The sequence below is a fragment of the Halyomorpha halys genome, unplaced genomic scaffold (assembly GCF_000696795.3).
Source record: "Halyomorpha halys isolate HHAL.00 unplaced genomic scaffold, Hhal_1.1 Scaffold157.1, whole genome shotgun sequence".
Classification (NCBI taxonomy): Eukaryota; Metazoa; Arthropoda; class Insecta; order Hemiptera; family Pentatomidae; genus Halyomorpha; species Halyomorpha halys.
The window spans coordinates 1,251,168-1,264,195 of NW_027114029.1; the positions used below are offsets into that span (position 1 = coordinate 1,251,168).

Below are 13,028 nucleotides of genomic sequence, written 5' to 3' on the forward strand. Positions count from 1 at the left end.
GTTGCAGATTTGACCCAAAACAGATATGCGTCTTTTTATTCCAAACTCCTTAACCATCCTAACCCATTAATTCTTAATCTTTTATCCTTAACAATCCCTGATAATCCTACCAGGAATCTAAAAAAAAGATGGCCACGGGACCTTCTAGTTTAAATTAATGTTTGAAGTACCACCAATTGGTGGTTCCTTACCAAGATTTTCAAGTGTATATGAAACATACTACATATTTACCTATTGTATTATTTTGTACAGTTGTAAATTACAATAAATAAATAATTAAAAAAAAAAAATTTATGTTATTGTAATCAGCAATTTCCCAAATAATTTAGAAACACTCATGATTTTTTTTTAAATACTTAAAAATAGTTTGAGGACAAAAATACACTAATACTAAAAGGCAAACATGTAAATGTTAAGCTAATGAACTATAAAAGATTTTCTTTTGAAGTATTAGGATGTTATTTTTTTTCTACTTGTGATCTAGGAAATGATAATTCTCAATTGTAATCCACACATATATCCAATTAAGCCCAAATATACATGAAGAACTTTACTGTTTTATGATAACTTTCATATCATATGTAATAATAATTATATTTAACTCTTATCAAAAAAACTAAAAATAAAATAAAAACCTAATAGCAGCATAAGAACATAACCTAAGCTAGGAGCAATGCCAGTTCAAATCTGTGTTGACTTCTATTTCATAGCAGATATGAACATTAAAGTTTACCCTTACTCTGGTCAGAAACAGTTGGTAACCTGTGGGATAACCCATTTTCCATGCCCTATTCTAAAGACAAAATGATGAACCAAATAGACAACAATAACAATAAAATACTATAAGGTGAATTTGGATGCTAACAATTTTTTTTCTTTGTATGCATATTAATAAAAATTAGAAACAGTAAATTCTTGAAACATGTTAAACTTAAGTAGTGATAAAGAAAATAAGTGATTCCGTTAGATAATCAGAAAATTTTTACTAATTGATTTGAATTCTGGTGTACCAAAGATTCTTTGGAATAAGCTTAGAAAATCCTAACCAAGAAAAAATGAATTGCTGTTAGGAGGGAGTAGTTTAGTAGGTATTTTCTCTAATAATAGCATGGGGTGTGGGCTTATTAGGAGAAATTAAAAGGTTTATTTGTAAGGCCACAATTTATAATTAACTATACAAAGCAGTTACACAACATTCCTATAAGTGCAGGAACATTAATAAATGTTCTATTTTGTTAATCTACTTTCATGGGTCAATAATGCCAAGCATGTCAGAAGAGGAAAAATAATTTAAGGAAATCAAATAAATTGATGATAGTTCAAAACAAGGGATGGATGCGGTAAATAAAAATCTTTATCAATGAACATCCATATCTCTCTATTAGTTCGAAGTATAAAACCAATTTAAAATTTGAGAATTAAGTGAAACTATCAACCTTGATTAGACAATTGATCTCCATATGACAACTAACATCACTAAATATTATGCCAAGTACTTGTATTATGTGTAGAAAGATCAAAAACATAATTAATAACAGAGCTAAAGTTAGTTTTTTTTTTTTTGAGATTCTAGTAATCAGGAAATTTAGGAGAGCTTAATTTTTTTTTAGGTAAAAGAGCAATAGGAAGTAAGCTCCTAGTGAAACTGACCCTTTTTAGAATATAAAAAAAATTTAATAAATTAAAACAAAAAATAAAAGATATATATTTTAACTAACATTTACAACAATATTTTTTTGTGCTGAATTAGAAGGTGTAAGAGGCGGTAAAGAACATTTTTCAGGTTTTTCACTGACAGTTGAAGCAGCTAATATCATTCTTATTGCACCACCAAGACTAGCTAACTCGAGTGTAAGTTCTTCTTCTTCTTTTATTCTCTTTGCTAATTTTTTTAGGAGTTCCAGCACTTCTATAGATGCACTATCTAGCCGTTTATCATAAACATCTAAAAAACACAAATTATTACAGTAATATTCCATCAGATAATAAATTATCATTTAAATGGTGAAGAAAGATATTTGAATTATTTAAATTGCAAATAAATAAGTACTAAAATGGAATTTTACTTTTTTAACTAATTGTAAAACAAAAAAACTACCTTTGTAAATAGAATTATCCACAAAGCTTATTGAAATAAACAATGACTCAAATGAAAAATCTGGTACACTGGGTGCATTAAACAACTTTTACATTACTCGGAGTAGACATTAATTCTTGCTAGTTTGTAAATGGCATTTCCTTTATCATTCACTATGGCAATACTTCCCATAAATAATAGGGGGTACTGTCATTTTTGCACATGTCACTATGAGATTTTCATTTGTCTTCTCATAGTGAACAATGACATTTTAAGGTTACAATGACTTGTTTAGTCGTAAATTAAATTTAAAATTATTTTTTGCAATTTTGGGTGAAATGGCCAGCTAAAAACCAGAAGAGGGTTTATATCCGACATTGCATGCTATTTGAGTTTCGCAAGGGTAGTGACACAACTGTTGCAACTAAAAACATTGGTGATGTTTATAAAAATGATTTAGACGTTTGTAAATTCCAAAGGTGGTTTTCTAAGTTTAGATCCGGTAATTTTAATTTAATGCAAGAAAACGACTGAAGTCTTCTATAATTTTCAATAAATAAGTGAAAGTGAAAATAATAGATGAAACAATATAAACATTTAGAACAATTATTTAACAAACATTTTTCCTAAACATCTCTTCTATTAAGCTTATGTGCTTTACGTTACTCTCAACTACCTTTAATAACATGTGACATCATATGTTAGATATTAATTTTTCTAGTACATTAAGTTCCACAACAGTATACTACACATGTTTAAAACTGTCTTATTTCTAGAAATTCAGTTTCAACCTCTGAAAATATTTACCTTAAAAGTTAATTAAAATGACAATAAATTTATCGTATGATTTAATAAATCTATCAAATCTTTCGTTACTACTAACAATGAAAGACAGTCAATTATTTTAATTAAGCAAAATTCCAAAATAAAAAGCTACTTTAGATGGAGCCATTTAGAAAATTTGGCAATTAGCCCTGTCAGACTATTTACATGAGGATAACATCTAGATGACATTAAGGAGCATTTAATTGCATACTGATAAATATAATTTTCAGCGACCATTTTAAAATCATTGAAATGAAATGTTTATTTCAGTAAAAAATTTATAATATACCTATGTGAAATACACATTTTTAATATTGAGTTACACTGTTCACAAGCATTCACAGACCCAAACCATTTTGTGAAAGTAATGATAATGAAAATATTACAGCAACAACTGAAATAAATACCTAATAAAATGTTGGCAACATCGATAAGAGTAGCTGAGAACCTGTAATCACCAATATTCCTCAGCAAGAAACGTATGAGAACAGCAATACTCTTGTCTTCTCTAGATACGAGTGCATTTTCAAGCCCTTTTCTCCTGTTAAAAAAATAATTTAAATAAGAAATTATAAATCATTGATTTTAAAATAACACTTCACAAATATATTATAAATTAATTTTATCAGGGTTAAAAAAGATAAAAACAACTAAAATATTGTAACTAAGTAAGACAAAAGATAAGATGAAATAAGAGTAAACTAAGATATAGCTAAAAATTATTTAAAATATGTTAAAGTTTATTTAAAATTAAACAAAGTAAATTCATTTTATTTTCTTTAATGCACTTAGTTCAATTTTATGTAAACTTTAACATATTTTAAATCATTTTTAGCAATACCTTAGTTTACTTTTATTTCATGTTATCTGTTCTCTTACTGTTACAATATTTTAGTTGTTTGTATCTTTTTTAGCCTTGACGAAGCTCTGCAAAGTGGGGCGAAACGTTAGCTCACAATAAACAGTTTAGTTACTATTTGAGTTCTTTTGACTATACCCAAGCCATCTTCCTTTTATACGTAACACTATCAATCAAAGATCCTCCAATAAATTTTATTTATAGGGTATCTTAGATAATTATTTACAATATTTAACAAATGAAAAATCAAAATAATGTGACAAGTGTACGTATCTAGCAATTAAAAAAAAAAAAAATTCTTAGCTTTTTGTATTATAAACAGATGATCAGTTTATTTTAAATTGTAAGAAAAATTTGTTGTGCATTTTAAGTTTTGACAGATAGTCCAATATGCAGATACCTCTGATCAATCAGGGTGAACAATTTTTCTTTTTAATATTGTTTGATACAGTAAGAGTAGTGTTAAGCTTTTGCAACCTCTAAAGTCCTTGGAATAACTTTCAGTGACTAAAAACTATAGAAATATTCGCACTTTTATTTAATAACAAGATTCTTGTGAGAGTTATGGTATGAAAGTCTATTTTGGAAAAGTTTTGGCAACTACTTTTGCATGCAAGTTCTGTACTATAAAAGTTCTCCATTGAAAATTTATTTTTAATTTATATTATAAAAGATTTAATTATACTTTTGGTTTTTGGTTCTTTATTTTCAATAATGAACTTTTGTAATCAATCAAGAACAAAAAAATTAACACACTCTCAAATTCTAAGGTTTTAAGTTTCAAGATACGTAAAACCCAAAAATACACCAGATATTTTATTGTTTGCTATTTACTGATATACTAAAATAATTTATTCAAATAATAATAATTTTTGCCTTTTTTTATGTGCAACTCTCTGCATGTCTAATTTGATTAAGAGACTAAGTAAAATATTTTTAGTATTCGCGTATCTATTTATTATTACTTTTTGTTTTTTTAACAAATGAGAGTCTCTTAATATATTTTTGGAGGTATAGGAAATGAAGATTCTATCAACTTTCAGATCCTACATTTGGGATACACTCTGTCAATGGTTCAATATCTGAAAAGTTAAGTGGTTAATGAGAATGTGTGTTCCTCCTGCTTAATAAAAATGGATGAAATTTTTAAATAATCACTTTTTAGTATATTAATCAATTGATTTATAAAGAAATAATGTACATGGAGACATACATAATCTACTTATTTTTCAGACTGTTTGTCATAAGATAGTTCAGAAAATAAAAATAGAACACAACTATCCACAGCATTATCACAAGATAAATTTTAGAAGGCCAAAATACTTTTTGGTGCGAGTAGATTTTATAAAAGTATTAAAAACTATTTATAATTTGGTAGAGAAATATAGAAAATTACCTGATCAATTCTTGTAATAAAGATACTGTAACATGGGGGGATTTGTTAGTTACATATGGTACAAGTACAGAATCCAATGATTTTGAATATTGAAACTTTCTTAGACAATTGTCATATTTTGACTGCAGTTGTTTGTTTTCTTGTTTAACCACGACATCTGTAGGCGTAAATCTATCACTAAAGTACCGATAGGAACCTTTAGTTTTCTTCTTGGGTTTAACCTTTTGATTATTGTTCTTTTCTATGTCTCTTCGTTTCACAGAAACAATCCCGTCAACAGTTCCAACAGCAACTGTTTCATCATCAGGCTGAAAAAAAGTTAAAATTTAAGTTTTAACTTTTTTATTTATACGTAAGATGCATATTGCGAATTATACGTAAGATGCATTAGTAAAACTGTTGTCATTACATTATTTTAACAGTAAAATAAACAAGAGCAAAACCATGTTAATCTTCAACTTATAATTTTATAACCAGTATATGAAATAATATTTTGTAATAAGCCTTCAACTAATACAAGAGACATACATTTTAATAAAAAAATACATTATTTTATAATTTTCTAGATATTTTATAAATTTTAAATAATCAAAGAAAATGTAATAAATCAAAAAGGTAAAAAAAAAAATAAATAAATAAAAAACTCACGCTGACACCCAAGCTAAGGATAGCATTTGGATAGTCCAGGTTATAAACAGCTTTATATGTTGAAACGTCATATATTTTTACATGTCTGTCCAAAGAACCAGAAACGAGACGACTTCCACTTGAAGCTAAACCGAGACATGTGATTGTTTTATGATGCTGAGAAACTCTAGCCAACAATCTTCCTCCTGCAAGAGCATCCCATACTCGTATTTCTGTTCCACCTGAAATTAGTTTTATTTAGTGAGATATTAGTTTTAAAACAATTCTGTTTTTATTCTACTTTAGGTTTGTGACTATATCAAATTTTTTAAAAATGATTTAGATGTTAACAGCATTGTCTGAAGTTGTTAATGATCTGTAAGTAGTGCGATAATCTACTAGCTAATGGGACTGGCATACATTATCACTTCACAAATTTAACACCAAGATTTTTTGAGAATAAATCTAACATCAATCAAAGATTTATAGAATTTATCAATATAATGCAGAAAAGATTTAAATCCATAAGTATGTTTGAATAATAAATTGAGAAATATAAATATTTCCATTGAGGTATTAGCTAGTTTTATAAGAAAGAATTAAAGGTCGTATCACTCAAATGCTCAAAACACAGCACACACATCCTATAAAGAACTGGAAGGGTACTAGCGTATGCCAGGGAAATAGAAGTTTCTGAAAATAGTACTAAATAAATAGATAAATATTAAATTAACAAATATAAGTGCATTTTAGAATTGATTTATCTTCTTTTTTATATACCCAACTGCTGTAGGGATAATAGTGCCACAAAATTGTTTAAATTCAACAAGGGCATCCTGAGATATTATAGGCTAATAAGCGTGCTGTGAAATGTTTTTGGCTCAAGAAGGGTGCCATGGTAAAGAAAGTTTGGGAACTGGTGCCCTAACAAATCATAATGTATTATATCGATGTATAACTGGTACATAAAATAAAAAAACCTATCTTAGAATACTTCATCAGGACTGGCAATGCTAGTACAAACTAGTTTTCTCTGCACGGAAATCCACAAAAAGATGGATAAAAAAGAGAAATATAAATGAAACTCCAATTTTGATGATATATTCACCTGCCATAGCTAGTAACTTCACCCTCTATCTCCCCTATTTGATGCCACATTCCCAATAATTTACTCTATAAGATAGTAAATTTGTTACTGATATCATAATTCCCTAAAATGAGTCTAATAACTTTTTCATCCCAGATAAAGTACTTGATTAATATTTTTTTTAGCCGCAAACAAATAATGAAATTTGAAAATATATATAAGCCAATTCCAAACCCCCATGTACCACACTATTGTGGTTGGGAGGTGCAGAAAGTGGTTAGTAGTTAGTAGGAGCATGGGGTGGTAAGGTTGACTACCTCCTGAATAAAGGGAAAGCTATGTATTCTTTTAAAAAACCTAGCACTACAATCCTGAAAAGTTGTAAGGAAGTACTATTTCTTTAACAATAGTTGTTTAATGTGATTTGTTCAAGATCATGCTTAACTGTCAGGTTTTCTTTCCAATTAAGGGTACCAACTTTACAGAGTCTGGGTGGGTCCTAGAAGGGCTTCTGAACCCACCATGGCCCTTTTTCATAATAAAGTACAAACTAATACTATTAGTCTTGTAGATTTATTTATCTTAATTCAATTACACAGACTTGTACAATAGTAGTTTGTAGTACTTTAGTATTTTTTAATTCCTGTAATATCACTAATAGTCATCCCTATCATGAAAAAAATAAGTATTAGAATTATTACCACACTAGTTTCTACACTTGTACTATGAACTAATACTATTAGCTTTCATTATGAAACAGGGCCCAGTTTGACTCATACCTACATTAACAAAATAAATAATTATCAATCAGCCGAATTAAAATCCAGGCATGGGAGTGAGTAACACAGTGCCTTATTCACTCAGCTACTTAACATTTACCATTTTAGGAATATTTAGATCAAGATGTAGAGCTAACAAACCTAACTCTGTAGACATTATTGCTAAATACGTGAACATGATAATTTAATTTTTATGTTAAGAAGTAATTTTTACCTGCAGATATAAATATTCCACCAGAGGGAAGGAAAAGAACACTTTCAACAGGATGGCCATGATCTAAAGTAAAAACAGCTTCTGCATTTGTACGAGAATCAAAAAGCCTAACTTTTCGATCATAAGAACCTGATAATACAATGGTAGGTGAAACTGGGGATATAGCACCAGCTCTGACATAGTCCTGTAAATAAAAATGAAATTAATAACTAAGAAATTAAATGACAGTTTAAGTAATTTTTTGTAATAAATATATAATCAGACTAAAATTACCTCATGAGACGAAAATTCAATAGTCTCTGATTCAGACGCTATATCCCAAAGTTTAACTGTTTTGTCATCTGAGAAACTTGCAATACCTCTATTGTCAGAGGTAAAGTAGCATCGATGGACGCCACTAAAAATTTTAAAATAATCAATCCTAAACACTCATGACATGTTCTAGAGTATGTTCGAAATATAAAAATCATATTTGATTTTGAAAATTATGTATGCTTATATGCTGAATGCTATTTAAAAAAGCAAATCGTGTAATAGTAAATTCATAAATATATATTACCTCTTATGTCCTTTAAATACTCTTAACAATGATTTTGAGTTGACATCAAATAATTTTACATTGCTATCTTCACTTCCTGCACACAATAAATTGCCATCTGATCTAAATGAACCACCATAGGCATTTTGTACAAATTTACTCAAAGTTTTATGCACTAATTTGGTGACAGGATTATATATTTGAACCTGAAATACAGAAATTAAAAACAATCTAAGTGGCATGATGTACATTGATGACATTTAAAAATGTTTCCTACTTATAAACATTGGCAACTTACCTTGGCTGAACTTGAAACAGCAAAACAATGTGGTTCAATTGGTGAAAAATCTATATAATCAATAGGACCGAATTCTTTCAATAAAACTGGTGCCTGTAAATTAAAAAATATTAGAACTTGAAACCAATTTTAAAATTAAACTGTTGAAATTTCACTGCTTACTCCAAGTTGTCTCCAATATGAAGTATCTGGTGTTACTTTCTGAGTAGGTTTAGCAAATATTTTCACATTTGTTTTTTTAAAAATAGACATGGTGGTGTTTAAACTAACATAATTGCACGTTTAACAAATACAAAAGAAGTTGTGACACAAAAGGTTGTTTATAGGATTACCTTCCCGTAAACTGAACTTCACCACGTTTAGTACCAAAACGGTTCAATCGATTGTGAATGAAAATCGATAGTACAAATGTTATTTTTTTAGGAAAAAAAAAGAAAATTTAAAAGATATAGCTTATTTATTATTACAAAATATTTAAAAGATTCACAAGATTAAAATTATATTTCATTTTGTAATTTGATTTTTTTTTTAATTTTAATTTTAATTTATGAATTCAAGTAGATTGTGGGCAATTAATAAGAATTTTCATAAAAATATTAGCAGATTAAATTTTATTTTTCATTATCTTTCTCGAAAATACGTGTGAAAAATTTATATTTTTTAAGTATATATATTGCTAATACTAGTTTATAACGAAAAATAGAACTATAAAATTGTTGGTTCTTCCTATTTTGATATTTTTCTGACTTTGATATGATCTATTAAAGTTTTATAAAGATGGTTACTTATTCGAATACCCCTACAGGTTTATTGGCTTGTTTTATTTTTTTTTAGTGTAGTTTGGATAAAATACCTCAAATATTGTTAAAATTCGTCTTAGTATATGTGTATGATTATGTTTTAAGATTTTAATTCATGATTGTTCTCATCGCCATGAGAAACTGGCCATTTTGCTGATTACTGGCCAATGGGTGTGGGCTATTATTGCCTAGAAACTTCCAGGCCGTGGGAGAGTATATTTAAATTTAAGGTCACTTGGTTACGCGCAGTAACACTCCTAGTTTGATCGAAGTCAGCTCTTATTGCAACTTATTTCTTAATATTGTTTATTGATTCCCATTTAATTTAATAATGGTAGCTGTTGGAATTGACTTGGGAACAACTTATTCCTGTGTTGGTGTCTGGCAGCATGGAAAAGTAGAAATAATTGCCAACGATCAAGGTAATAGAACTACACCAAGTTATGTAGCATTCACTGATAATGAAAGATTGATTGGAGATGCTGCAAAAAATCAAGTGGCCATGAATCCTCAAAACACTGTTTTTGATGCTAAGAGGTTGATAGGTCGCAAATATGATGATCCTAAAATTCAAGATGATTTAAAACATTGGCCTTTCAAAGTAGTAAATGATAACTCTAAACCTAAAATTCAAGTGGAATATAAAGGTGAAATTAAGTATTTTACACCTGAAGAAATCAGCTCCATGGTTTTAACAAAAATGAAAGAAACCGCGGAGGCCTACTTAGGCTCAAAAGTCAAAAATGCTGTGATAACTGTACCTGCTTATTTTAATGATTCACAGAGGCAGGCAACTAAAGATGCTGGAGCCATAGCAGGCTTGAATGTTATGCGAATTATTAATGAACCCACTGCAGCTGCTCTGGCTTATGGACTAGATAAGAATCTCAAAGGTGAAAGAAATGTATTGATATTTGATCTTGGTGGCGGTACTTTTGATGTTTCAATTTTGACCATCGATGAAGGTTCATTGTTTGAAGTGAAAGCAACTGCAGGTGATACTCATTTAGGTGGTGAAGATTTTGACAGTAGGCTCGTTAATCATTTAGCTGAAGAATTTAAAAGAAAGTACAAAAAAGATTTGAAAAATAATGCTCGCTCCCTTCGCAGACTGAGAACTGCAGCTGAGCGTGCTAAACGAACCCTTTCATCAAGTACAGAAGCTTCAATAGAAATTGATGCTCTTTTTGATGGTGTAGATTTTTATACTAAAATAAGTCGAGCAAGGTTTGAAGAACTTTGTTCTGATTTATTCAGGTCGACTATCAATCCTGTAGAGAAAGCTTTGCAAGATGCTAAACTGGACAAAGCTTCAATTCATGATGTAGTATTAGTTGGTGGGTCAACTCGTATTCCTAAAATACAGCATCTTCTCCAAAACTTTTTCAATGGAAAAGCTTTGAACATGTCTATTAATCCTGACGAAGCTGTAGCTTATGGTGCTGCTGTCCAAGGCGCCATTCTTAGTGGTGACAGCAGTTCTAAAATACAAGATATATTACTTGTTGATGTTGCTCCTCTATCACTTGGAATTGAAACAGCTGGTGGTGTCATGACCAAAATTGTAGAAAGAAATACCCGTATACCATGCACACAAACTCAAATGTTCACTACGTACTCTGATAATCAGCCTGCTGTAACTGTTCAAGTTTTCGAAGGTGAAAGAGTATTAACTAAAGACAACAATCTCCTGGGGACATTTGATTTATCAGGAATTCCTCCAGCTCCAAGAGGAGTTCCTCAAATTGAAGTCACATTTGATATAGATGCTAATGGAATTCTTAATGTTTCTGCTAAAGATAAGAGCACTGGTAGATCTAGAAATATAAAAATTGAAAATAATAAAGGTCGTCTATCAAAGTTTGAAATTGATCGAATGGTACAGGATGCAGAAAAGTACAAAAAAGAAGATGATATGCAACGAGAGAGAATTGTTGCCCGAAACAAATTTGAAAATTACTTATACAGTATAAAACAGGCAACAGAAGAGTCGGGAAGAAAGCTAAGTGATTCTGAAAAGCAAAAAATACTCAGGAAATGCCAAGAAGGTATAAAATGGCTAGAAAACAATACTCTCGCTGACAAGGATGAATATCAAGAAAAATATCATCAACTTCAAAGGGAATGTGCACCCTTAATGTCCAAACTTCATGGAAGAGGATCTAGAAATTATGGAGAAGATGACTCTGGGCCAACAATAGAAGAAGTTGAGTAATTTTAGTAATCCATTTAGGAATCTTTCGGATTGTTAGAGTTTTTAAATATCTAATAAGTATAACATGTAATTGAATAATTGAAATAATTTAACTGATAGTAAATTTAAAATTTCCATTAGTTTGTAGGAATGTTGAATAATTTGAGGTAACACTCTAGTATTATTCACTTGTGATAGATGAAAGCACATAGACTGCTGACTGTGATTTAACTTAATAATTTATTTAATTGTAAAAATATTTTAATTATATCTACATATTTATTTGAGAAATCAATTTTATTTTTTAATTATAAGCTTTAATAAAAATGAATTGTTAATATTGCTTAGACACGCTGTGTTTTTTGTTTTAGAATAAATTTATCTATTATTGTTTGCATACAATGTTTACCAAAGTTAATTACCACTAGGTTTGTGTAAATTTCTATATTTATTATTTGTTTTGATATTTTTAAAATTGTTACTGTTTTACTGATTTTACGTCAGTTTATTTATTTATTATTTTGGCATCATCAACCTTTGAATGCTGTTTGTACTAATTCTCAAAATATAAGCTTGGGAATTTACTTGCATGTTTTTAATTACTTCACCAATTGAATAGTTCTTTTAATTTTTTTCCACACTCAGTGTTGGTTTATCTATTTTCTCTGTATATTGAAGGTTTCTCTATTCTATCTTTATAAACTAAATAGGTATTTACTTATCTATTGATAGTTTAAATGAAAACTATAAGCTACATAATATTATTTGCTTTGTTGTAGGATAGTCCGGGTGGCGGTCAATAAAGGTAGCAAAATAGTAAAAGAGAGCTATTTATTGTAAGCCAAAGTTTCGCCCCACTTTTCAGCAGGGCTTCATCAAGGCTAAATGAAAAAACAAGATACAAACATTTTAAAATTAGCAGAACATTAAGATAAAAAAACATTTCAGAACAATTTTTATGTTTATAAAGTGTATAGAAAAAAATTAATAATAACAATATAAGGAAATATACATGTAGGTAGACTGGAAACAAGTTACTAATAAATATAACCAGGAGTGATAGAAGAAATTGGTTTACAATAAATAGTTCTCTTTTACTTCTATCGTACCTGGTTATATTTATTAGTAACTTGTTTCCAGTCTACCTACATGTATATTTCCTTATATTGTTATTATTTTATACTGTTATATTATTTTCCTTATACTGTTATTATTATCTATATACTTTATAAATATAAAAATTGTTTTGAAACTTTTTTATTCTAATGTTCTGTTAATTGTATCTTGTTTTTTCATTTAATCCTGACAAAGCCCTGTAAAGTGGGGCAAAACAT

The 13,028-nt window shown here is 29.0% G+C and overlaps 2 protein-coding genes across 2 annotated transcripts; one reads left to right on the plus strand and one right to left on the minus strand.

The window, feature by feature from the left end:
* Nucleotides 1-1,681: 1,681 nt before the first annotated feature.
* On the minus strand, nucleotides 1,682-9,067 carry LOC106678750 (U3 small nucleolar RNA-associated protein 15 homolog). Its single transcript, XM_014417487.3, has 9 exons — nucleotides 8,863-9,067; nucleotides 8,701-8,793; nucleotides 8,424-8,608; nucleotides 8,138-8,261; nucleotides 7,865-8,048; nucleotides 5,806-6,026; nucleotides 5,158-5,465; nucleotides 3,310-3,443; nucleotides 1,682-1,945 (listed from the first exon to the last, which is right to left on the minus strand). Exons 1-9 carry the CDS (start codon nucleotides 8,950-8,952, stop codon nucleotides 1,710-1,712), a joined length of 1,575 nt encoding a protein of 524 aa, XP_014272973.1. The 5' UTR covers nucleotides 8,953-9,067; the 3' UTR covers nucleotides 1,682-1,709.
* A 747-nt stretch (nucleotides 9,068-9,814) lies between these two features.
* LOC106678737 (heat shock protein 68) lies at nucleotides 9,815-12,733 on the plus strand. The gene has a single exon (XM_014417464.3). It carries the CDS (start codon nucleotides 9,832-9,834, stop codon nucleotides 11,713-11,715), a length of 1,884 nt encoding a protein of 627 aa, XP_014272950.1. The 5' UTR covers nucleotides 9,815-9,831; the 3' UTR covers nucleotides 11,716-12,733.
* The last annotated feature ends 295 nt before the right edge of the window (nucleotides 12,734-13,028 follow it).